The sequence below is a fragment of the Halichoeres trimaculatus genome, unplaced genomic scaffold, assembly GCF_033239565.1.
Source record: "Halichoeres trimaculatus isolate MK-OKI-2021-1 unplaced genomic scaffold, fHalTri1.1 fHalTri1_scaffold_17, whole genome shotgun sequence".
In the NCBI taxonomy this organism is placed as follows: domain Eukaryota; kingdom Metazoa; phylum Chordata; class Actinopteri; order Labriformes; family Labridae; genus Halichoeres; species Halichoeres trimaculatus.
The window spans coordinates 15,799,762-15,827,096 of NW_027437195.1; the positions used below are offsets into that span (position 1 = coordinate 15,799,762).

At 40.3% G+C, this 27,335-nt stretch overlaps 2 protein-coding genes across 2 annotated transcripts; one reads left to right on the plus strand and one right to left on the minus strand.

Annotated features, from left to right (window-relative positions):
• Nucleotides 1–468: 468 nt before the first annotated feature.
• Nucleotides 469–17,447, minus strand: LOC141806833 (RAS guanyl-releasing protein 1-like). The gene is made up of 17 exons (XM_074692518.1): nt 17,053–17,447; nt 16,312–16,487; nt 10,692–10,797; nt 9,224–9,286; nt 9,007–9,138; nt 7,165–7,318; nt 6,855–7,028; nt 5,944–6,060; nt 5,583–5,858; nt 5,102–5,182; nt 4,099–4,203; nt 3,816–3,925; nt 3,272–3,416; nt 3,131–3,167; nt 2,601–2,732; nt 1,629–1,930; nt 469–1,542 (listed from the first exon to the last, which is right to left on the minus strand). Exons 1-17 carry the CDS (start codon nt 17,184–17,186, stop codon nt 1,408–1,410), a joined length of 2,379 nt encoding a protein of 792 aa, XP_074548619.1. The 5' UTR covers nt 17,187–17,447; the 3' UTR covers nt 469–1,407.
• Nucleotides 17,448–20,030: 2,583 nt separating this feature from the next.
• On the plus strand, nt 20,031–25,444 carry exd1 (exonuclease 3'-5' domain containing 1). The gene is made up of 11 exons (XM_074692329.1): nt 20,031–20,302; nt 20,432–20,497; nt 20,607–20,640; nt 20,726–20,802; nt 20,898–20,971; nt 21,063–21,149; nt 21,312–21,416; nt 21,506–21,586; nt 21,688–21,831; nt 21,928–22,119; nt 24,608–25,444. Exons 1-11 carry the CDS (start codon nt 20,173–20,175, stop codon nt 25,259–25,261), a joined length of 1,644 nt encoding a protein of 547 aa, XP_074548430.1. The 5' UTR covers nt 20,031–20,172; the 3' UTR covers nt 25,262–25,444.
• The last annotated feature ends 1,891 nt before the right edge of the window (nt 25,445–27,335 follow it).

Consider the following 27,335-nt stretch of genomic DNA (forward strand, 5'->3'; position numbering starts at 1 on the left):
GAGTCTGTGCCTCTAAAACAGCAGACAGTTGCCCTCTCATTATCTACAGGGCAACATTAACTCCACATCTCGACTCATTACAAGCAGCAGAGCCCAGGGGAGCAGGTAGATCGGCAAAGTCTGAAGACACCAGGGTGACACAACCTTTCTTTAAAGGTTGATGTTTTTTTTTTTTTTTTACAAATCAGTTGTTTCATTAAGTCAGCCTTGGATTGAATAAAACAATAAACTAATGATTCAATTTATAATCTTAGATGTGTGTTCTGTCTAGCATGATAACACAGTCGTCTCCAGAATATAATCTCAAAACATACATGTTGCTTGTCACAGTGAAAGATCTATACCACAAATCTCCAGGAGCTGTCACTGTGAAGCTGGAGAGATAAGATGTGGCTTCAGTGACCCCTGGTGGACAAACTGGGTGACACAAGCACAGACTTTGCAGTATTTATTATGACAATAACAGAACAATACTGAGACAAAGATGATCTTTGACATTATTAAAATAGCACTGTTTCTACTTGATATTTACATTACATTGCACACATTTCAAACACGTGTTAAGACTTCTGTTCACAGTACGACATTGTTACAATGAATGCACAATGATAAAATGTCTCCAGTTAGAGAGGATCAATATGATGCCAACACAAGCATAAATAATTTACTGAGAGTACCAGCTTCCTGTACAAAATCTTAATTTGAGGTGCTCTCTGTATGAACTTTGTAGTGTGTGAGACAATAAATATGAACAGAGGAGCTGACAGAATCTTGTCTGTCTGACCTTTTTTTCTTCTGCTTTCAACAGGCATTAAGCATTGAAGAAACAGTAATAAAATACAATAAAATCCTGAAACTGCAGCCTGATTGTCATTTTATGTTTAACATAAATATATCTAGTCTTGTTTCAGAACTGTTCACACACATCCTGCACTGTACTTCATCCTTGTCGCTAAATACTGCGCTCCTTCATTTAGTCACTTCCATGTCTGTGACATTTTACACAGAAAATAAATCCAGCTGCTTTTAAAGGTCTCCAAAACAAGTGACAAATACTCCCTGATATTGTTTTCTTTTAAAACCTTTTAGATGTCTTTACAGTTTTTTCACGTATTATGGCTGCTGTTGGAATAATCAGTAGTCTTCAGAACTCAAAATAATCCACATATCCTTAATTGTATGAAAAATACTGTCAGAACATGTTTGATTGTCAGTGTTCCTCAGCATCTAAGCAGGCCTAGTTTCCAACTTTAAACCATGAAATGCCAAATTACCTGGTTCTTAGTACACTGATAACATACTCCTATTTCCATGACCATGATATCAAACATACGATCCAGTTATGTACATCCTGCCATAGGGGGGCAGCAGCAGTCAACATGTACAGGGTTCAGTGTATGGACGTGTCTACGAGGAGGAGTCCTCCTCCACAGGATGGAGAGCGTGTCTCTTCAGCAGTGCCTTCAGCATCTCCACCTCCCGCTCAGCCTCCTTCAGCTTTCTACGTAGTGTCTCGTTGGTTTTCTGGAGCTTCTTGTTGTCCTGGGAATAACGCAGAATAATTGGCATTATGTACTCTAAAGCAACATAAATTTGGAATAAAAACCAAAGTTCTTTCAAACACTCACCGCTTCCATGGACTCGTAGGTGGGTTTGCTGTCCTCGGGCTCCTTTGGCACCACAGACGCTCTGTTTTCCCACTTAGCACAGTGTCGCTGCTTCCTCTGGGGCACCGGGCTGGGACATGAGGTGAGGGCGGGGGCTGCTGGGACCAGCAGTGATGGCTGGGTGGCTGCAGAGGAAAGCTGGGGGCCCTCTGTCTGGGTGCCACTGTGGACCCTTTGAGGTTTTATATGTGAGGTGATGGGGGATTCTGGGCTCCAGTCCTTACTGTCATCAGACGGGTAGGGGAAAGGACAATCCTCTGAGCCTGGGGGTTGGAGCATTGATAGTCATTATTTCACTTGACACAATTTTGAAAAGTGCAGGTTGATTTTCTACTTTCTGGAGGTTTTTAACAAAAATGTAATCCAGATGTAAGCACTGCTTCATTCTTTATGTTCCACATAATGAAACACACACACTAAATGAGCCAAATGACAAATATATAGCATGTCACATGTAGTCATCTGAAGAGAGGCTGAGTTAATATGACTCCTGTGTTTTTGGGAAGTGTTTTCATGTTAAAGTGAAAGAGCCTTCTGGCAGCAGGTGGGTAGCTTCGGTATTACTGTAAGTCAAACAGTTCCTCAAAACAGCTGAGGGGAAACCACCTGAACATTTCACTGCAAGGCTAAGACATGTTGTGTTACGGCTGCAGCAAACTAATGTAGAGTCATGTAATCTCAGACATTTTTCTGTATTTGTTGTGATTTGGGGCTGCATATATAAGGACTGATGTTGCAGTGTGGCAGGCAGTGATTACAGGAAGTGTCTGCCCTTGATTGACATGTATTGTAAAGTCTCTAGGATGATAATGTCATATAAATCAGTGATTTTTATCAAATTGTGAATCTGTGGGTGAATGGTTTGTGTTTGACTGAGAGATAAATGTGTCAATGGGGTTCTTGTTGCGATGGCCCACTTTAGCCCAAACCCACCCTCTGAGGTGCCCGCAGTGACAGGCGTAGAGCTTGGTGTCGGACTGTCCATGGGGGTGGTCATCTTGGCGTTTTTCTTGCACTCAAATGCGACCTGGTCCTTGCACAGCTTATGGCAGTTCATCCCACAGTCTGCCCAGGTTAGAAGGAAAGTACACATCATATCAAAACAGGAACTAGCATCAGTTTACCACCAACAAACGGACTGTTTTTTGACACTATCAGTTCTGCAAATGCAACTCAAAGACCTTTTGCATGCTAACTGTCAAACAAATACCTCTCAGATCTTTTGAGGGACGGGGGAGGGGGAAAGACGGCGGTTCTGGCTGCAGACTCTTTTTTTCATGTGCTGCAGGGTTCAGCTTGCTATGTGCACAACAGAAAACCACAGTACACCTTCTAAGCTGCTTCACTTCACCTGCTCTCCACTAAACTGAGTTGCTTCCCCTTATTCATAGCATAAAGCTGACAGACTGACAACAAACCAAAGATAGACCAGTTTAGGTGTGTCCAAACTGGGTGACACGTACCTTTGCATCTGTAGCCTTGCTTGATGACACCCCACAGCTGTAAAAGAGAAAACAACATCACTGTATGTACAGAAAAGTGAAAGTAAAAACAAGCATCTGCATTTCATTTTACACCTTCCTCGAGTGTCTGTGCTGACTTACAAATCCAGAGCAGTTATCACAGAACGTGGGTTTCATGTAAGTGGTTTCCTGGAAGTTGTGGACAAAACCAAGACCCAGTTTGGAGCAGATTACACTGGCACGCATGAAATAGGCTGTGATCTCCTCCCTGCTGACGAGGCCCTCTCTGGTAAACCAGAACACACAGCATAATTTAACAGAGCTGTGAGAGGAAGAGTTTACATGGGGATAAATGCTTTGTCAGATAGTTCATCTGTTAAAGTTTTATTGTGGTTTATAAATGATGCACACCCTCGACTGTATGGTGTGCCACTTTGTGATGGTGTTAGGTTAGGGCAGGTTTTCATGTTTAGGTTTAAATGAGAAATCACATGCTCCTCTGTGGGTTGTTAGAATCATGGTTCATGAGAAATGGATGTGTAGTGGCGGGTGCTATGGTTAGTTCTGTTGCTATTTTTTGCTTCCTGTTGCTGCACTCATCACTACAAATACACCACTTTTGTCTTCCTCTCCTCTGAAGTCACATATGAGCTCAGAGTGAGAGCGTGACCCACCAAACACTTACTTCTCTTTGTCCATGACACAGAAGGAAAAAGGAAAGCTAGCAGCAATTTTCTCAAAATCCTCCTGAGAAATGAAGCCGTTCTCATCGTGATCGTAGTTCTTGAACACAGACTGGAAAAGACAAAGAGGAAAACAGCATTGTTGTTCCACTTTTTGTGAACAATAGCTGCATGAGAGGGTTGTCAAAAAATGGCAGCATCCAGAAGAATGGGTAAAATAATTGGTCATGGTTTTATAACAGCTGAATAGCTGGATGGAGGCTACACTTGTTAAAAAGAACTTACATCGACCATCCTTTGCACATGTTTGCTGATGGTTCGAGGGTCAGGTTTGGGAGCCACTCCTGATGCCCAGTCCACAACCACAGGAGGTCTAGACGGGGTGGCTGGCTGATGAGAAAATTCATTTCTTATTAAAAACAATCTTGAATGGTCAATAAAAATTACAGATGCGTTATTTGAGCAATTCTGGTGAATTCAGTCTTTAAAACCAGCTCAAAGCAGCCCGCTAGCTAGGAGTCAAATTTTCATTGTGTTCTGTACTCCAGCCTTTGTTAAACATTTTCCTTTCTCACAGAATCAGATAAAACATTTGAAGCCAGCTGCATGTGTGTCAAAGTGTCACTGGTCACCTTCTCTTAAAAATTCAGCCTAAAGAGGATCAGCTAGTTTGGTCTTATTTAATGTAAATGCACAATTTTACTGTGTTCTTTGCAGGTGGATTTTTGACATATGCTAGCTGTTTCTGATAGCTGAGGTAAACCTAAGCTAAATAAAACCCACCTCTTCATGTAGCTTCATAATTGCTACGTATTATCCATTTTTATTAAACACAAAATAAAAAAAATACTTAAAAAACATCAGAAATATTCCTTTAAATGTAGCTCAGCTTTTGTTTGACACAGTAGCAAGCTTATAGGTTAGCTGCTCCCTTTGTCTACATGCTTTGGTGTAAGCTAGCGAGCTGCTAGCTGTATTTATTTTATAGACTGGCGAGAGTGCGATTAAGCTTCTTCTTTGAAACTCAAAAAAAATGAAATAAAAATGTTTTCTAAAATGTGACACAATATTCTTTTAAACATAATTAAATTTGGAAAATAATTTCATTTGACTAAAGCTAGCTGACATGCTAGCTGCTCTGCACTGCTTCCATGTTTAAGCTTATGTACAATGCTGACATACAGAGTGCTATCTACCTATTTTTTTCTATCTACCAGTAAAATGTGTATAGTTAAAGCTTTAAAAGTTACTAGTATAAACTTATTAACTTTAAACTTATTGAACTTACAGGCGCTTTACAGTTCTTGGGTTCCCTGGCATAAGACAGCTCATAGATCTCATCCTCAGTGTAGTAAAGGTCCAAGGACAGCTGTTGGATAGAGGAGAACATGTTTGAGCACATAGGAGGGAAACAGAAGGAGAAAGAGCTTTCTGATTTTCTATATTTTTCTGCTTGAAACATGTTTTGATGAGGGCAGAATATGGTCACAGGGTAACTATTATCTCTTCACGGGCATTCTGTCGTTCAAATGCGATTAAAGCCCCGCACACAGGGAGCACAACAATACAGCAATCTGAACTCGCTCTCATTCACACTCAGTTTGTCACCCACACACTCATAGATCATAGACTCTCATCACACCCACACAAGCACGGACAATCCACATGCTGTAACGCGCTCATTTGCATCTGTGCTCGTCTTCAGTACAATACAGTGAATCAGATGAAGAGACAAAAAAAAAAAGAGTCCGAAAGCATTTGTCCATTACCGTCAAAAGATGGACCAGGTCTTTGTTAGCATCCAGTCTGGGAGGGATCAGCTGGAGCTGGATCAGCTCGTTAATGTGGCTGTAGAGAGCCTGGAGCTTCTGAACATTCACTTTGTTGTCCTCTATGTAGTCTGACATGGCCTCATTGACTGAAATCAGGTCTTTCAGGTGGACGCCGAGGATGGGGATTTTAAAACCAGTACATTTGTTATAAGCTTGTCTGTAGTTGTCGTAGTTCCTGCAGGAGGACAGCAGGTCTGTCATCTCGTTCAGCACCTGGAGAGAAATGTTCCCACTGCTTAACATGAGGATGTTTTGACCTTATTATCGGTTGGATCCAATGGGGATGGGTTTTATTTACCTTGGTGACCTCACTGGGTACATGAGAGGTGGTGTCCTTCAGTCTGGAGATGGAGCTGTGACAAAGCCCTCCAACCACCGCCATTAGTGTGTTGTAATTGTGCATAAGATGTAGACTCTGGTGGACACACACAAAAATGTACAATATCAGCCCATTCAATGCACACGCATGTAAACACACACAATTGAACTTGTTCTGGGTAGCCCTGGTTATATAAACCACAACACGTTAGTTACATAAGCCACTTATATTGTTGCTTTTTTCTTACTGTGCTCTGATAACACACTCTTTTTGGAAGTGCTTTACCCTCTCTTTTCGACTCTCTAATTCGTGCTGTCACTGGAGCATTATGGTGTGAAATTTGTTTCCACACCCGTGGGTTTTGAGGTTGACAGCAGTGAGCAGTAGCAGACTGGTGCATTAGTGTTTAGCGCAGGAGGTCCTTCAGAGTATGAGCCCAACCAACAGCTCCCTGTGGCCAGATCGTCACCTCTCTGTGGGCCTCATACACCTTTACATCAAGGCTGCTCCATCATACAAGAGCTGATCAGAAGCTACGCTCACGAGTTGTTCCTCCTTCTCCTCCCTAAGTGTGCTCCTCTTGATGACTCCATTAGCCTCCATTTAGTTAATATTTTTCTATTAGCAAAATCTTTGGATATGCTAAAAGCCTGCAGCAAAGCTCTTGAGAATCATTAACAGCCCTCTGTGAATATGCATTACGCAACTGCCAATTATGCGCCATACAGTGTTGTTCAAAGTGTGACAATAGACTGTCATTAGTAAGATAAGGTGTGTGAACAGCAGCAAGTAGATTCAAGCAGAGGACACGTTTCAAATATAGCTTCATTTATCCTTCCTGCTATAACAGGAACAGAGAGCGTAAGACTGCGAGTGAATAAAACCACTACCTGAGCCACGTGGATAAACTTAGTGAAAACCTCAGCTCTCAGCTGAGCGGTCGGCCTGCTCAGCACCATCAGCTGAACCCACTGGGAAATACCATTACAGAGGGCGATGGAACGCTCCATCGCGGGGATGTCCTTCATACAGCAGTTGTGAATGTAGTTCTGAAAGTCTACAAACTGGCAGAGGGGACAGAAAGACGAGTTTTAAGTGCTGCGTGGAAGTTGAAGGTGTTTCCACAGAGGCACTTTTTCAGCAGAAATGCTGAGTGTGAAAAACGAACAGATAATTCACGCACGAAGGAGTGAAACTTACTGTTATCCTGCAGAAGGACTTGAATTCTAGAAAGGTGAGATGCTCAGCCAGCTCATCGGGCTCCAGGTGATCAAAAAGCAGAGAGACCTTCCTCTTTTTGCTGCTGTTGGCTTTGATCTTCTGGCTGGCCTTCCACGACCAGTCGCGCTCATTTCTAGAGCAAACATTAAACATGAAACCACATCAGTCAGAGGAGGCTTAGCCATAGCTTAACTTCGTTATGTGAAAACAGTTTTGTGTCAGTGTCAGTCTCAGTACTGTATGTTACTTGTGATGCTTCTTCTTTTATCATTTAAGTCAAGTGTGATCAAATTTGTCTACCAACAGCTGTTCATGTTAAAACAATACAAAGGGGATTTTTAATGCAACTTCATAAAAAAATTCGTCACACTGACAGCTCAATAAATGAAGGCATGAATTACTGAAATGAAGTTATAGTTCTATCAGTACAAGTAATCACAATTTTCATCAAACTATAAGTATTTTTCTTATTTCAGTCAAGACATCAAGAGCCAGCTTCATGATATATTTGGCAGACACAGAGAAGTTTTTTTTGTTTAAAGGCTCCAGTCTTATAGTTGGAGAAAAAACATGCAGTCTGTTGGTTTTGGTCAGACATATAGATAAAGATTTAGATTATAGATTTATAATCTACAGAATGCTTATCTGCAGCCTCAGCAGGGATGGGAATCGAAAACCGGTTCCTGAATCGATAAGAAATGTTTCAATCCATCAATATGTTAGCCGTTGTGCTTAACGCTTCCCTTATCAATTCTTTACATATTGCCGGAGCCGCCGGGCCTTGCATTGACTAGTCTGCTGTAACTAGCTTAGCTTAGCAGTTAGATAACGTTTACCAAGAAACTCTGATTCAGGATTTTCAGCTTGAAGTTTTACTGAAGAACTGACTTCATAAAGAAATGTACATTACCCTCTCTCAGGAGATTCATATCCAGTACATTCCAAATGGTGTAAATCCCCTTAGTTACCAAAATAACAAAATAGCGCAAGCTTGATGCTAACGTATATGGGAAACTGCATTGATATGCTAGCAGTTAGCATACATCAGTATAACTTCAGCTTCAGAATAGAATTTCAACTTTCATCACAGAAACATATCACAACAACTCTTTGTAAAGCATACTGAGAATTTCAAATGTCAAAAGCTAACAGGCTATCAAAGGCTCATGGCTGACTTCATAACTACGGAAAGCTTCCAAACAACTTAAACCATTGTTATAACCACTTTGAAACACTAGATGGCCTCCTTGAATTATTCATATATTACATCACAGTACATCAACGTCACATTGTGTGCAATTTGTACCTGTTTTTGTATAACTATGCCCAGAAATATCCAGACTCAGGGACCAATTACATTTTATTCACTTACAGTATCAACTCAATTAAATGTTGTTGACACAGAAAACCTGTAAAGCTACTTTTTTTTTTTTACCAAGAAAATTCACAACAGGAATTGATAAGGGAATCAATAAAGAATCAGACTGATAAGCAGAATCGATAAGGTCATTGGTATTGACAAACTCTTATCAATTCCCATCCCTAAGGCTCAGATTTAAATATTTCATCTGACACTTAGTTGTAAAGTGTGATATTTAGTAGAATGAAACCAACACAAATGACAGATTTGAGATGTGAATCACGGATAGAAGAAGTAGCTTCAATGCAACTGAAGCTACATGAACTACATCAAGGTTATGTCGCTCTCCATTCAAAGCCTGTATCGTGACTGATATGAGTATTTTCAGTGACTGAACAAACAACTGAGAGTCGTGTAGGCCTAATGTCTCAGTTGCCAGCTGGTCAGAGATTAACACTTACATCCATTTGGTCTCTAGGAGAGAGCAAAGACGCTCCTGGCCCTGCTCTCTGATCAGCTCCCTGAACTCTTCCAGGCTGTCCGTCAAGCTGTGGTGCAACCGGAACATCATCCAAAACTCCTGGATCCAATGCCTGAAGTCCAAAGATGAAGACATGTGACTTTAACACATGTCTTATACATTTAAAGCTGGAGCCATAAATGTGTGTTGAACCCTACCTGATAAGGTAGCATATTCTCTGGCATTCTGCTGGCTGCTCGTTGTCAACAGCTATTTTAAAAGTAAGGACTTTGGTTAAGGATCAGATGTGGACTGGTCTTAAGTGTGTTCAGGCTGTTTTATAATATGAAAGTTAGCAGCTCTTTTGTTTAAGTGAAAACAGCTTGTCAGAAAATCTGCTGATCTTTCGCACTGTTCAGGCCAGGTACGCTTTGTGTAAATACTGAACATATGGTAGCAGATTTTTTTTTCAGTAAAAACAGCTCATTAATGAAATCTACAGCAGCTGAACAAAAAGGCGCACAGAAGTGGCATTTGGTAATGTGGGAGGAAGCAAAACTCTGATGAGCATCACTGAATCATTCTGGCACATAAGAGAAAGTGAAAAACAAAATGTAAAAAAGAAAACACAATCAGTGCCTCATATACTGCAGGGCAACTGTTGATGCAACTGTTGATTCATGTGCATTGTTTAATGACAGGACCATAAAGACGCATCAATTAGTATCCTGAAATTATTCATTACTTTGGTGGCTTTGTCCTTCTTTGTGCACACATCCACAGAATCACAAGCCTTTAAATTTATAGAAAATGCACACAAAAGCGCTTCTTTTTTATATGAAGCATCTTCTATAAACAGACTGACACTACGGCCCCCGATGGGCAGGAATAAGCCTGAAGTGATGCACATAAAAAGGCTAATTGCGTCATGGGAGCAGGAGAACTGCCCACGCACTCCCAAGGCCAGACTGTGAAGAAGACTGTTAATGGCCCCTGTGCCTCGTCCCCTGATCCTTACCAACACGATGAATCTATTTGATGTATCTTTTTGGGTCTTTGGATCCGCACAAAAGGGTTAAAAATAGAAGAGGGGCATTCAGCATTGTTGTGTTCTGACGTGGGTTTGCTTGAGCGTTGTCCTCTTTAAGCAATAGAGAGTCTGTGTTTATATATAGTTCAAGAGGACTTGTGTGTGAAAGAGGCAGAGGTAATTAACACCTGAAACCCTAATGCTGCTTGCAGGGCCATTTGGCTCCTCTGAGAGGCTCAGTGACGCTGCTGTTTTCTGAATTCAAACCTTGAGTCACGAGACACTACAAAAACTGTTTTTGAGACATCAAACATTTTAAAAGGAGGCAGCATATACTTCCTGTCTGAATGCACAGGGCCCAGAATGGAGGAAATTTACACTGACAGAAATGTGAAAGGTTTACAGTAGCCGACAGCAGGAGTAAACAGGAACTGCCACTTGCTTATCACATCTTACACTGACAGCTACAGGCTGCATTGTGAGCCAAGTACAAGCTTGGTCGCCTGTTGCTGTTGACAACCACAGGAAAGTGGCACGAAGCAGAGGCAGGAATCTGATGTTACTTTTGGTGCTCAATACAGACAAATACCCAGTTTGAATAGTCCTGCTGTGTCGTGCTTCAGATTCTAACATGGTGACTGACTTCTGAAGGATATAGATTGATGAGTTTGTCCAGCAGATCACTGGAGGACATGAGGAGACGGTGCATGGTCAGGATGATGTTCAGCAGGTGGCTGCTCCCACACACAACACCATTTGAATCTGCAAGACAATGTGCAAACATTTGAGTTGACCGGCATTGCTACGCAGAGGGAGAGAAATTACTAGACAACAAGAATTTTTTTTTCATTTTTGCATGTAATCAGTTTTCTTTTCTTATATTCTTAGTATTACTTTATCTTTATCCTTTTTTTTAAACCTTGCACCAACAGACCAAGACAAATCCCTCGTAATATAGAAACTACTTGGCAATAAATGTGATTCTGATGCTGAAATTCTCAAGTTGTGAGTAATCGATTCCATAATTATTCAGATCACTTTATAGCATCCTCAATTTTCTATTTATACAAATATTTTAGCAGGTATATAAAAGCAAATTCCCTTTTTACTTACAGACACTGATAAATAAATATATATATTAGACATGCACTCTGTGCTGATTTCCTTAATTTTTGAGGGATCGGTTCGGCCCATCTTTGCATCTGAAACTGATCTTATATAGCTTCATGAAGGTCTGACAGCCAGCCGTTGTTAGTTTTTGCTCTGTATCCTAAAATTCAAGACACTTTATTGGTTGTTTAGGTTAAAACAAAAAGATTTTATTGTTTCACAGGTATTGTTCAATCACTGTTGTGCTTTTACTTAGTGAGCTGGTTAAAACAGAACCCAACAGCTACTGAATATGGAAAAGACTAATTTAAGCTCAGTTTAGGCTACAGCTTTGGCTTAGCTTAGACCAAAAACAGTTTTTTTTTCTTTGTCAATAATGACTTTGAAAAAGAGGACAAAAAATACAATATGATAATTCACCAGTTAATGTTTCCGAGCTTCTCTTTCCTGGCTGTCAACCCTGTTGGTTGGGTACCTTTCACTTTTGAAATGATACAGTACCGATGTCTGGTGCCTGGTAATTGGTATCAGTACTCAACAGTATCACTTTTTGGTACTTTTGTGTGTTAAAGTGATAAAAAGTATTTATTTTTTTAATGATAAAATCTCCAAGTTTTTCAATTTAACATTAACTTGCAATGCTGTGTTCAGCATGGAAAATTTCCTACTCTTCCACTCTCTCACAGGCACAAGGATGTGTTTAGGCATCAAAACACAGTACAATTCCATTTTATGTGAATGGGTACGCCGCATTACAGGCATAATCTGGTCTGTACCTGTGAAAGTACCTAATTCGGTGCCCATCCCTAATTGGTTGTGAACATAACATGGCTGTCTTTACATATAACTCATGAAAATAAACTTTGGTATGAAAAAAAAGCTTTTCCTAAAACAGATGTAGATTACAAACATTACTCAGACAGGTGTACTGAGGGATTTTGTCGGGGGATATTATCTGTAGAGGTCAGTCTGACCCAAAATGAACAGTTTATGTTTTATTAAATAAAGATATACTGTATGGAGAGCCAAATCCATTTAAGTGTACAGCTTAGGGATAACAACTAAAGTCCCTGGTCTAGAGGGATATGGTATTTCACATATCTATAATGAGTTACAGTGCCTCAACACTTCATTGCTGCTGTTAGAAAAATGAATTGACAACGCCAAAAACATTTAAAAATAATTAACAAATGGATTAAAAAACAAAAAACACAGAACATCCAATGGAGTAGATCATATGTGATCAAATTATGCTTTGAGCCAAAGCAAGGGAATAAAGATATAGCTCCTCAGTACTGAACAACCATCAGGCGTCTGTGTGAAAACCATAAAAATATCCCGTATTTCCACCACTTGTCACGGTGAGTATGGATAACAGGGTAAAACACCAGCTGGTGCACACACTGTAACACATCTTGTCCCTCTAGTCACACACTACCTTGTGAAGATTTCCCTTTTCCTCTGAATGTGAGAACCTCAACCACTTACTTCTCTCACCACCTTTTTCGCTTCCTTTTTCCTTGCATACGTATCGTACTTCCTCTCTTTGTGACCAGACCACTTTTTCTTACTGACGCTACATTCCCACTGACATCTTGAGCTTCACAACATGAAACCGGTTTTTAAATCAGAGACTACATGTGTACAAAACATTACTGAACATCACAATATCAGATCTGACCTATAATTACACAAACCACTCTTGCCTCTGTAAGTGGAGCAGCACATCACTTCTCTTTTGTTAAACTTAAAACCTCTGCTACATGTAGTGAGTTATTAGTTTGTACCATACTTTATACTTTAAACATTAGAGGACATTTTCAGCAGCTCACATCTTCCTCCCACAGTCTGTAAAGATGAACACATTGTGCAGAAAACAACATCTGTGAATCCTTCAGCTCGAATAATGTTTCCCTTCAAGCTTTAGCAGTATCTTGACACCATCAAGGACATCAGGCGTTCATGGACCTACTTTTAAACCACATCACCTTGGAAATACTTCAGACACCATGGCAACATGTATTCCAATCTTTGTTATCTGTAAGCAACTCAGTGCTTCAGCCACAGCTGACTAATCCAGCTCTCATATCCTGCATGGGGTGTGTTTCTGTTTGTAACACGCAGCCACCTGCAGCTCAACCCAGTGAATTTTAACGACCTTCCCGGTCCAGTCAATACCAGAGTAAAAAAGACAACTGAAACAAGATTTTAACATGGTGAGGCTGCTACATTTACAAGCAGTAAAAATGCATGTATGTACAGTACAAAAAGCAATACTTTCCATTTACATATGTGCTGATCTCAGTCAAAGCACAGTTTTTAAACTGTAAATTTGAACTCATAGTGCACAGCCTACGAACAATCAGGCCAAACCTGTGGCAAATCCACAACAGGATGTCATGACTCTCCATCAGGTGAACAATTGCTCCATCCTTTTTTTTACACAACGCTCCAACCACTAACCCTCCTCGTGCAGGGTTCATTGCAAGAGGAAATCCCCTCTGGACTGTCTGTTCCTGACTGCAGCATTAGGAAAGCTGCCACCCTCCGCAATGGAAATATATGATAGAGTGTGGTGATAAACACTGCTCAAAGCACTCATCGCCTGGCCCACTTTTAAGGTTATCTTGGACTATCATCTGCTCCTCCAACCCTGCGTATCACTTTTCCTTGTTTTGACAGAGCCTATCAGACTGGGTGATCTATTTATGTTAGGGGGATCATTTTCAGATGCAGGGTGATGGTAATCTCTCTGTTTGCTGAACCAATGTCTCCATAATAAAGCATAAAAAAGACTTTACATACGGCGTTCTAACTTTGTTTTGGAAGTTAATCAAATCAGGGGTAGCCTTGTGGTTGTCAGGGGTACATCAGAAAACTTTGGAGTAGCTTGATAAGCATAATTGATCTGCAAAAACACAGGGATGCCAAACAAAGCTAGCCAGTGGCAAAAGGGCAAATTTCAACATAAAGGTATGAAAAAGAGGGAATGAATTATCAAAATAGATTGAAAAATATTTGAATTGATCACCCAAATTGACGGATACTGAGCTAAAATAAACGGTTTGAAGTTCAAGAGAGGTAATTAAACAGATTAGACAAAACAAGTGATGGAGTAAAGGGACCTTTAAACATTGTTAGCTTAGAGTAACAGTTAAATTGCTTACACTGCTGAAGAGACATGACTAACAGCTAATGTTTTTAGCTTATATGAATACATTAATGGTTGAAAGGATTAGATTAGTGTGGTTGATAAAAGCTGTTGCCAGCTATTGTCTTAAATTTAAGCTAGTTAGCTAATAATGGTGTAAAGGCAATGAAGATACAAATCTAAAACTAATAAACGTGTTAAGAATAAAGTAAATTTGTGATAGACTGAAGAAAAAAAAAATAGTTTACAAGATAATACCTGGCAAAATAAGCAAAAAGTAAAATAAACAGTTAAAAAGAAAACTTATAGCAACTTACAAGCCTGACAGTTGTGTTGTGAGTGTATAAAAATGAATTGTAATTTAAACAAAGATAAAAAAAAAAAGAAAGATTATAACCACTTTTATTTAACAATGTAATAACATTTTAATTTAATAAAAAAAATAAAAATAACGGCAAAAAAAACAGCATGTTAGCGATAAAAAACAGATAATGGGTTGAAAAGATTAAAGGCAACATTAGTTGATAACTTGCAGAGCTTATGCCAGCATGTAAGTGATCTGCATGGACACAAAACTACTATGTATTCAACTTAAATATAAAGAAGCACGATATATTGACGGTTTAATTTAGAAACAAAATGTGATGGTTGGTGTCAAAGATGGAGTGCTGAAGTTGAAGTGACACAGCTGATGAGGTATACCACCATCATAACCACTGATTAGAAATGTAAAATCTTTCACGCAAATAGAAACTTCAATTATTGTAAAATTCCTCTCCTCTGGTATCTTAAATAAATATAAGTTATACATATGCAGCATGTATGAATTGCTATTTTGGCCTGTTTGGCGTGTGCAGCACAGCAAAGTGAAGAGTAGTGTAAACTGTTATGATGCCAGCCACCACTGATCCACATCTCATAGCTCTGCATTTCAAAGGCTGGTCAGCATCTGAGGACCACTGCTAGGGAGCTGACCTTTCAGCTCCACAACGCTTGAAGCTGCTATCAGGTAATCCTTCAAATAGCTCTTACGTGCACTCTCACATTTGAAAAGGTTCAGGACTGGCAAACCTTAGGGGTTCGCCTGTGATGTGGACAAAGTGAAATCAGACCGAGCTCCATTTTATCAAAAGAACTCCTCCAGGAAAACCCCAGTCATCATTCTGCTGAAAATGCCTATTTATGGTCATCCTGGTTCATTTGGTTCCTCTGTCACTCTAAAACAAGCAGGAGGTGGTCACTTGGTCCTGAACACACCCTTTAAAGTTAAATAGAGTTACAGGATGTCTTTTTATGTGCTGCTTATTGTAACACCTCTACACTGCTTTTGCTCCATGTGTGTAACCAGGCAACGACAATTTGAAAGCTTGTCTCTTTAGAGACGCAATCATCATAAATCTGAGAGCACTCCTGACAACTTGATGAAGCCAATGATATTTGCTCGATTGATCCAACAGCAGCCCCCTCAATCACTGCTGTTCTTTTTACTCATTTACAATAAACTCTCAATATTTAGAATACAGTAAAACACTGACCAATACACTGCAGCCAGGAGGTGCAGAAAAAAAGAAAGTCTTAGAAGCAACCATCAATTTTCACAGAAAAAAATCACACAGAGCAAAACAGAGAGAATCCAGTGTGTGTCAACAGGAGTGATTTCTTTTTCAAAACATCAAGTCCTGCATTAAACAGAAAAGTCAGCTCTGTGGAGAAAATCCTTTTCACTTTCTTTCAAGCTTGCCAGTTGTATTGAGAGACCTGTCCAAACTTGTCAGGGAATTGCAGCATAATGGGGAAAACAGAGACTTCTGGGAAACCACAACAGTGTGTGTTCTCACACAAAGGCATCTTATCAAATTCTTTCTCAACAAACACTGCAGAAAAACATGAGTCAAACTCAAAACATGACCCTGAAAGTTCCTGGATTTCAGTGTAACACATACAAATCTGTACATTTCCCTGCGATATTTTACCTTGTATAAATCAGAACTGGATTTTACTCTGCATGCACTCACCAAAGGACTGCAGGCAGGTCTGGATGATTTCCTCCCAGCTGGCTCCTTTGGTAAGGTGTCCCAGAGACATCATGGATTTACCCGGGTGGGTTTGGGCTGGGCTGGGTTTGTGGAACCGGTGAGGACGGCCTGGTGGAGAAACTCTTGACTTGGGGCCACATCCTGGAGTCACTCTCCTTGAGAAAGGACAACACAGGAGAGTGAGGGGAGGAGGGACAGGAGGAATGAAAGTGTGGATGTCTTTATTGGCACACTAGGCTGAGGGGTGCGTGTGTTTACATTATTTAAAATAAAAAATAAATTAAATTAATTCATATTCCTTTAGAATTTTTTTATAATTTTCATAAAAATGCAGCTATTGTTTGAACTTAAAGACATCCCCTACTGGGATTTTGCCTTTCATTGTTCTCATTTCCTTCCTTTAGCTTGGGGAAAATACCGGTTAGTTGATTGCGGACATCCAGAATGAACTGTTGAGTGACAGGGAACAAGAAAGGATCTGTCTGAAACACATGCACCCTAAAAGTCAAAACAATTTGTGGACAATATAAACCTGTTGCGCGCATTTGCGCACGACATTTGGGTATCGATTCACTTTTACATACCAGCTCATTCTGCACTGTTAGGAGCAAGTAACAGAACTCTGTTACCCGAAACAAATTGGACAAACTACATAAGAAAGCGCACAATTTTCGACCCCATTTCGATAAAAACAACAGTGAGGAAGATGTATGAACTTACGCGTCGTCCTTTCCCTTTTCATCCAGCGTTATACTTTCGTTTTGGTTTTCTTTTGATTGACATCCCATGGCGAGGTACTGGGCGACGAGAGGCTGAACGAGGCTGTCCATCTGTGTCCTCCTCGATGGGAGCATTTCATTGCATCTGCTCGGCTAAGTGCGCCTCGTCGTTCCCAGCAGCATTGTGCTGACTCGTCAATGGACGTTACACAATCAAGAGTCACCACAGCCTGTCTGAGGGTGGGCGGCCGTGGTGCCGGGCTGTCACTCACTCGGAGGGAGCTCTGTACTCCTCCAGTGGTTACTTCTTGCGTCAAAATTTGACGTCTCACAGGGGTATTCACTTTATAACCCGTATGTATGAATGCTGTTTTGTGAAGTGTCTCTTAAAGGCAATCGGGGAAAGATAAGGTAAAAGTTTTACATGTGTGATAGCGTATCACTAATTAAAAAAATTGTGAAAACATTGATCTATCTGTTAAAAAATGGAGAGAATATAGATTCCACTATTTCTTTTCAGGGGGTTCTTGACGTCAATACATTATCTGTAAGAAGTGTTCCCCTTCTCTTTCTCTGTGGTGCATAACAGGAAAGGTGGGACCTTCCTCAACAGATAGCAGGGGTTGCTAGTTTCATTATGGTGGACAAAGTTATCATACTGAACCTCCAACATGAGACAGTATGTTTCCTGAAGTCTGTCAACTGTTTGAAGAGCATGATGAATCTTATCACATCTCTGTGGTCAGAGAACAAAGCTTGATAAGACTGTCTTGAGCTATTAGTAACACAATGACATAGTCATTCAAGGAATTTTTGGACCTCATTTTAAGATCACCATGCTCAAATTGATCACAACTTTTCTCTCACGCAGAACAATTTAACTCAAGCAAAAGGAGGATTGTTTTTTTAATTAGCTCTGGGCCTTTGCATTTGCCCTTTTTGTCTTTACTCAAGAAGAAATGGGCTTCATACCTCTGACAAATAATACAAGAAGCACACACAAAATTTAATTAAAGCTCAGTCTGTCTGCACTCCAGAGCAGTGCCCCTCGTCCGCTGACCATGGATGAACAGTGGTTCATGTGTTACCACAGGCAGTCAAATCACCTGCGTTACTACAGCAGCTGGATCCCTCTGATCAGATGGATTGTCTGCAGGTTTTTACAGCAGTTAGTGATGCCTGAAGGCTGCCTCCATGTGGCAATAGGCATAATAACATCTGTCAGCTAACAGAAATATTCACTTCAAATGAGTGGGGGAAAAATGACATGTTCTATTTAATTTAGGAAGAAATGAGGGCGGCACAATTTATGGATTTTCGTTACTAATAAGCATAACCTTCTGTAGAACCCCAGACAAAAAAATCATGTGCTTCTGTTACAAAAAAAAAAAAAAAAAAAAAAAAAAATTAAACCATTTCAGTCACAAATTTAAAAGTGTTCATTTAAGAAGGCTTAATTTGGTCTACTACAATTTTTATTCCTGTGTCGGACATGAAGTATGATGCATGGTAAAGTGGTAGTCAGCTAGTCGCTGCAGCTGCCTGAAGATGTTGATTTATGTCTTTAGGGTGTGAGTAACATGGGCAGTGAAGGATTTCATGATAAATGACCAAGAACTAATTAGACTATTTAACTTCTGTGGTGTACATCTTTGAACTGATGTAGAGGAAATATCCCAGTGTATTTTTTGTCCTTTAGATTAAATAAGTGAGATCTAGTGGGAGAACTTTGGCCCACACGCTCATCACTTGGTCTGCAGTGAACACCCTGGAGTGGATATTGTCTGTTGATTATGACCATAAAAGCAATTTGTAGTTATTGAGAAGAAGCTAAAGGTAAGGAAAAAAGGGTCACAAATACATTCAAAGGCTCTGACTGCTTACTTAATACTGTGACTGTCAAAGACTATCAATGCTCTCATTGATAGAAGGAGGTTTTGGCTTATAATCTCATGATACATGGTCCCCATCATTCTTCTCTTAACATGGATCAGTCGTCCTGTCCCCCTTGAAGAAAAACAGACCGAAAGCATGAGGTTTCCATCCCCATATTTCACAGTAGGTATGCTGTTCTTGGGATGCAACTCAGCATTCTTCCTCCTCCAAAAGCAACAAGTTGAGTTTTTACTAAAAAGTTCTATGTGGTTTCGTCTGACCACATGATATTCTCCCAATCCTCTTCTGGATCATGCACTCTCTGGCAAACTTCAGACGGGCCTGGACATGGACTGGCTTAGGAAGGTGGACACGCCTGGCACTGCAGGATTTGAGTCCCTCTCAGCGTAGTGTGTTACTGATGGTAGCCTTTGCTACTTTGGTCCCAGCTCTGTGCTGGTCATTCATTAGGTCCTTTCAGGTAGTTCTTGGAGTTTTGCTCACCGTTCTCATGATCATTGTGACCCCATTGGATGACATTTTACATGGGGCCCCAGATTGAGGGAGATTAACAGTGGTATTGTATGTCTTTTCTTACAATTACTCACACGGTTGATTTATTCACACCAACCTGCCTGCCTATTGTTGTAGATTCACCCTTCCCACCCGTATATATATATATATATATATATATATATATATATATATATATATATATATATATATATATATATATATATATATATATATATATATATATATATAATTGACAGAAGTAAAATCAAAGTGAAAATGTACGTCCCAGGTAGAATAATATGTTCCCAGGTTTATTGATATTATGATTCATTCTCCACCAGGGGGCACTGAAGATCCTGAAGTTTCACAAAATAGAAACAGACGTACGCACCTTCTGTAGATTAGATGATTTTATAGAAAGTAATAAAACTTATTTATATTATTGTAATATTTTGTACCAAAATATAACTCGATTTTCTCTGACTGACCCTTTTTAAAGCCAAAGATTATTCAGAGAAAACAAACTCTACTTTTAACGAGGAGTATTTGAACGCAGCGTTGTTAGTCATTACGCTCGCGAGCCTACTGACAACGTAAACAGCAGACGTAAGTTTGGCCGTCATTAGCGAGGAAGCGATACAACTCAATTCGGTTAAGCTAGCTAGCTAGGTCTCGTTACTCTGGAGTTACTATCTTAAAATCTGAAAAAGCGAACTCCATACTGCTGAAAATGGTTGTGGAAGACGTTGAATTCATGAACATCTTCAAGGGGAAACGTGTGAAACTGACCCTAAAGACTTCATCCTACTTCGGTGTCGTCCAACGAATCACTGCAAACAAAACCCTAATTTTGGCTGATGGTAAGCGATCTTTATCTGTATTATTTTTGCACTGTAAACATAGCATTGCTTGTTGACTTCAACACAACTTTAATAACTTTTCTGATACTAAAATATTACCCCTCAAAAATGTCTGTTAATTTTTTTTAGTTTGTAGCAGTAATGGCTGTAAACTTCCCGGCTCAAAGATGTTTTTTGGGCGTGAGATCCTGAACGGTGAGTTGAGACACACTTAAAAAAAATGAAATGTGTAAACTGTACTGATTTGAGGTGATAATTTTAAAGGTGAAAAGGAGAGTATGATTCTTTATCATTTAATTTACAGTGGAATTTACCAACGATGCTAACACTCACAGTGGGTAAGTGCTCAGAATATAAGCGTCTATGTAAACACAATTATGAGCTCTGTGACCTCTCTGTAACAAAATTCACGGTATCGCCCAGAAATGACCAAGACCACATGCTTGGGAACCACCTGAATGTGGAAAAGTTTCAGCCATACAGGAAGAAGATCTCCTTTGGTATGTATAATGAGCATAGTGGAAATCGTAAAAAAATTTCATATGGGAATCCTTGATGACTAATGAGTTATAACCTCACATATCCTGTTTCACAGATGATGAAGAAAACGAGGAAGAGTATATCGACTTTGCAGTGATAGATGAGTTTCATGAGAAGTTTGGACCTGCTGTAAGAGAAATTTAATGTCCCATTCGGTTGTATTCACATGAATGAGTGTGATGTTTTTTTTCAGTGACATGTTTGTGTGTCCAACCTTCAGATCATGAACATCAAGAAGCAGCATGTGATTGGTGTGGGGATTAATGGAGTTCAAGTTTATCAGCATGGGAGGCTGTGCTGGCTGCAGGTGTGTTCTTCTTCATACCTGTTTTTGTTTATTTTTTTGTTTTGTTTTGTGTGTTTTTTTTTTGGTCGTCTGTCCCTCCAGCTCCTCATTTCTCCTCATTTGCCTTTTATTTTTATTGATCATAATGAGACAACAAGTTGAATCCTGGTTTCATCTATCTAGATTGCCACTAAAAACAAAGTCTACCTGTTTGATATCCTGGTACTTGGAGCCCGCGCCTTTAAGAATGGTCTTACTATGATCCTGGAGAGTAAGCACATTTTAAAGGTGAGGAGTATGGACAAACTAAAACTACTGTACAGTCCTTAGGTAATAGTGATGTTGTTAATTATACAGCCTGTGTTGATTTGGTGCAGGTCATTCATGACTGCAGGGCTATTGCTGGATGTCTGCTTGCTCAGTTTGGAGTAAAGATTACCAATGTCTTTGACACACAGGTATGTTTACATGGTCTTAATTCAGCACTTCAGTATATTGTACTATGCTCTTTTTTTGTCTAGTTAATTTACTTCCTTCTTTTTGTCCATAATGTGTTAAGGTGGCAGATGTCATGAGTTTCTACTCAGAGACAGGGGGCTTCCTCCCTGACAGAGTCAGTACTCTGCAGGAGGTAGTGAGTCTCCACCTGAAAGTGCCCTCCTCCCAGCTACTGTCCCTTAAGATGATGTCACATCTTACAAAGGTACAGCATACAGTCTTTGATGGAGCAGCTTTAACTATTGCAGAATTGTGTGTGTAGAAATACTGGTGTGTGTACCACTTGTATGTGTGTTTGTAGGAGGAACGGGAGATGTGGCAAAAGCGTCCGTGTCCGGTGCCCCTGCTGAAGGTGATGGCTCTGTCAGTGATCCACCTTCAGCCCCTCAGACTGGTGCTGCTGGATGCTCTCATGGCAGACTACATGACCCTTGTGGATTCATACCTCAACAGCAGCCACTTCCAGCCTGATGAGTTACAGCATGTCACAATGGTGGGTGAAACACAATTACACATTTTTTAATTGATTTTTTATTTATTAAACAAATTGAATCCAGCTACATATCTTTAATAAGGACACAAATGGGCTCATGGGAAGGGTGTGGGTCCTCGCTCAAATGCTTTTACCCTTTTGAATGATGAATTTGGTCTTTTGTATATACTCTTTTATTTCTTAAAAATAATAATAATAAAATAAATGAATGGATGAATCAAAATCACAATTTTTAATCTTAAATATAAAATTTTTCTGCTATTATACCGGTGTCTGATATCAAAGTAGTATTCTTACCAGACAGTGGTAGTAGAGCATCTGAAAGCTGTATGCTAACACTCTTTACTAACACTATTAACTAACAAAAACAAAAGAATGCTTTGGAGAGATGAAAATGTTTGCAACAGTAACTGGAAATGTGGTGTACAGCTGTGAGATACAGGACCAGAGAAAAATGCAGACTTCATGAATCCAACATATAAACACGCACAAACCAAATGTCTAGTTTTGCCTGTGTATTCCTGTTATCTGCAGCACATGGCCCAGTGTTGGTTCGCTCTGTAGCCACATACAGTTGCAGGAAAAACCTGAAAAAAAATCATTAATACCTGTACACACAAACACACCCTCCACCCACCTCTCGCATGCACACACCATCTGTTTAACGCATACCTCATACAGCCTCTGCCACTGATCCGTCTCTTGTGTTGTCCACGGGCTTCAGTCATTTTCTTCTTCTGTTCTGGGATAGAAAAGTGTTTGTCAATAGATTTTTGTTCGTGTTCCACCACGATGTTGTACGGGGTGAAAAACCATTTTGTGTAGAACACTGGTAAATTGCCTTGCATGGTCTTTAGCTGCAATATTTGTTGGCAAATGTGAGATATTTTTGTCTGATATATCTGCAACTTCCTAAACAAGAAACGAGTTTAGTTTGGGACTGACTGCTATGACTGGTGAAACTCGAGGGGGCAGGTGAAACTATTGTGATTGGTCAGAACTGTGAATCTGTTGCAGGGATTGGACAAAATTGAAAGGTCGCCCTGAATTCATGGGGATTGGTTGAATTTGTGATAATTGTTGCAATCGCAAATCACAACTTCCTGGAGGGACTGCTAAACGTGAAGGTGACAGAGCACGGACTAAAACGTGTGCTAAACTGTTTGTGATCATGTCCATTCCAACCCACAGTCAGCAGTTATTCTGCAGTGGTCTGTTCAAACTTGAGAGTCTATCAACAAAATGAAGAGTGAGGTTACGTTAGCTCTGCTTGGTAGATGACCGGCAGGACATAGCTAACCAGGGTTTACTAATGTTACAAGTTAAGACACATCTCAGAGCTCCTGGCTGTGAGTAGCACCAAGTATAACGTAGTTGGCTACTCAACGATGCTACAAACTGAGTTTGCTTGTTGTGAGGTTTTAAGCAACGCACTGAGGTGAGTGAGCGGTGTCAGTGCTGCGTAACGACGGACAAATACATCCCTCATCACTTAGTATCTGGTAATAAGTTGTCTGGAACAAAGAAAAGTAGCAATAAAAAGTAGGGATGCACGATATTGGATTTATGCCAATATCCGATATGCCGATATATCGAAACCCCTTTTGGCCGATACCGATAATCACAAGTTTGTTTTTTTCACTGTAAAGAAAGCTAGGTCTATCCTGTACTGGAATTTATATGTTACTCTTATTGTGACGGTCTTATTTGTTTAAGAAACACACATAAAACAAGACAGAAAACATTTGATTTTACCATAAATAAGAAATGTATTATTTTTTCAAACTCAAGACATTCAGTATTGAAAAAATACAGAAAAATAGTTTCTTTAGATCACATGAACTTTAAATGTACAATGCATTTTTAAACATAACCAAGTTGCATTTGATTATTTTAGAGCTACTGTAACAACCTGGTGACAGACACAGAGCTCTGCAGTGCAAATAAATGAAGTGCTACATTTTATTTAAGGAGCTTATTTTTCAGATGGAAAATAATAATAACCCTAACTGAATAGCACCTTATCGGCTGTGCCTATCATCAGAAATTTTCATATCTGCCAATACCGATAAACGTGTTTTTAAGCTTTTATCAGCGGATACTGATATTGTGCTGATAATATCGTGCAGCCCTAATAAAAAGATCTGCTCTCCAATCATTTGCTTCAAAACAGTGGGTGCAAGTGCTCATGGGAAACAGTCTTCATCCCAGACAAAAACTAGCTCTTCTGGGCAGTCCTCACATCCCCTTTAATTATCAGGCCCTAACTGTAAAAACAGAAAACTTACTTTTTTCAGAGAGTTGTCCTCCACAGACTGAAATACTTTCACTGGCTACAAAAGAGCAACGTGTGTGTTTCTTGGGTAAAAACTTACATTTTTTCAGTTAAAGTAATTTTCTTTGATTAGTTTTAATCATCTGCTTTAAAATTCACAGTGTAATAGAAGACAGTTGAGGGGATTAAAACAGTGTCTGTTTTTGTCTGTAGGAGAGTGTGTTGGAGCTGCCTGAAGAGCTCAGGTATTTAGAGCAAATGCATTGTGAAAAGCAGGAATGGGCGGCTGCTCATTTCCCTGTCACTGAGAAAGGCCTGCTGGATCGCTTCCACCCTCGAACTCAGCCTCCATCAAAAACTTCTTCTGCAGCAGAGCAGAGCATGCAGACAGAGTCGGATTCCTCAGAGCGCGTGCCTTCCTGTACACCAGCAGACGTTAGCATTTGCAAGCCACTTGTGCCTCCTCCAGGGGTTCCTGATGTCACGTCTGCAGATGTCACTGTCTCTGCTGAAACAGCGACTCCGGCTCCAGTCCAGGCTCCAGCATCAGACCTCTTCAAACAAATGTCTTGTAACATTCCCCTGTCTGTAGGTAGAGGAAGAATCTTTGGGAAAGATCCTTCAGTGTCACCTTTACCTGCTATAGGAAGAGGTTTCTGTCTTCAGATATCACATCCTCAGACCCCGGGGGAGCCCATAGGGGTGGTGGCTCCTTCAGGCTTTGATCACACGCTTACCAAAGAAGTGAAGTCTCATCATGGTCCCGACCCTGGTGTGAAAGACCCTCCAGTGGATGCTTCAGGCCTCAGTTCAGCCCAGTCCCTCTCGTTCTCGTTCATGCAGTCATTGAGGCCTTTCAAATTTTAAAGTAGAAGTCACAAAGGTATGTGAGGACTTGTGTTTCAAGAGTTTCTGTTCCATTGTTTGTGGTTCCCTACTGTGACCAGTAGATGGCAGTAAATGCTCTGTTTTGTGTACAAGCTGTTTCTGAGAAGGTTTATGTTTTGGAAAAAAAAATCAGAGTTCTTTAAATAAAGTTTTATTGATTGTGACAGAAACATTTTCTTTTCTTTCATTTCTTTCTTATGTCATAAGCATTTTCTGTTAAAATCCTCATTATGTCTGCTTTGATTAAGGGCTTCTTGATTCAATCTAAGCAGTGAAATCTAGATGCTTTGACTGACAAAAACTCAAGGGTTATGTAATTGATTATGCAAAAAGTGCTCTGATTATTATTATTTTTTGCAAAGTTAAAAAGTGCCAGGAAACACTAGTTTTAGTTGTTTAATCACTTAACTGCAACCAAAAACAGCTCCACATGCTCATTAAAGCATAACGTGCTAGCTTAGCGTGATTGATGGCCAGCACTGCTTGGCGTCTGTGCTTCAGTTAATTGATTGTGAGAAGCAGAGCTGAGCATTGATGGATCTGCTGTTAATTGAGCAAAAACATTGCCGTCTAACTGCGGGTCTGATAACTGATGACTGAAAAAAAACATTAAGACTTGGCACCAGCTGAGGAGTCTTACTGACTCTCACAGTTTCCTCATCTCTGCAGTTCAGATGTGTGTGATCACAGGTGGCTAACACCTGCCATGTTCTACAAAAGCTGATCGTATCCGTCCAATTTACTGCTTGAGGTGCCGTACAGGCGTTGCAGTGAGGCACTGCACATTCACTTTAGCTTAAATCAAGGCATGGACACAACAGCAGGGCATTACTGCAGCCTGCAGCGCAAATGGGCCCCCAGTATTAATCACATCTTATTGCTATGGTTATCTACATGCAGTGGCTTGGGTCCTTTCCAGAGCTTTTCTAATTGAAAGCATGAAACAGATAAAGTAGGATTTTAATTAACTGGGAGGCGACCCGGCACAAAGCCTTGCATCTCTCTTAGCAACGAGCTCCTCCTCAGCTTCTGCTAAACACAAGCAGGGTGGATCCTACCCATATGCCACCTTTAACCCTTTGAAATGTGGTTTTTGCTCAACCTGTAGGTGGGTGTTTTTGAGGGAACTAGAGGTTTAACACTTCATGTGAAAGCTGCTGCTAGAAATCCACCAAAAATAATTTGTACCAAAACTTTTATGTAGTTTTAACTGAATCAACTTTCTTTGTTACTTTATTTTTATTTGAGAAAAATGAAGGCTTGTCTTCTGAATCTGCATCAGTCAAAAGTCAAGTTATGAACAGCTTTGTGTGTTTGTGTGTATTTAGGGAAGGGGGTGCAGGTCTCTGTGGGGCAGTGCAGGACAAGCTCCTGTCATTGACAACCAGATTGGGGCTCTTAATTTAGAGGACCTTGCATTTCCTCTCCGTCACAATAATGCCTTATGTGCAGCACTTCCTGTTTCTCAGGCCTGGGAGGAAGGAACAGGGCGCTTGTCACACGGTAGTCACACTGCTTCCTCCCTCCCCCGTCACTCCCCCTCAGTGCTCTCAAACTTCAGACACTGTTGTGTCCTTCAGAGGGGAAAGATGACTGCACCTTCAGCATCACAGCAGGATGCTGCTGCACTATTTTTAGCCTGAGTCGGAAAGGTAGACAGACATAAACACAAACTTTAGGATGTCCAGCTGTGTTGATTTAGCATCCGAAAATGGGGGTTGGATCGTGCAGGGCTGATTATTGTTTTGACTGAGGAGTGGGAACCTGGAGGCATGCTGTTTGCTTGAGGTGTAATGGAAATAGGTCACCCGTAAACAATGATGACCACTCAAACGCTGTCCTCTAAAACTTTTAAACTACAGATTCAAAGTTTTATCACAGCTGTTTTATACAACATAATTCAATAAAACAGTATCAATGGGCTACACCTGCCCCCTACCTTACACCTTGTTTACTTTCTTCCATGTTGTTGCCTTTCTAAACAGCTCCAGTTACTGACAACAGCAAAGCAGATAGGTATACATGTCAGACTGATGCTCCTAGGCAACCGTGC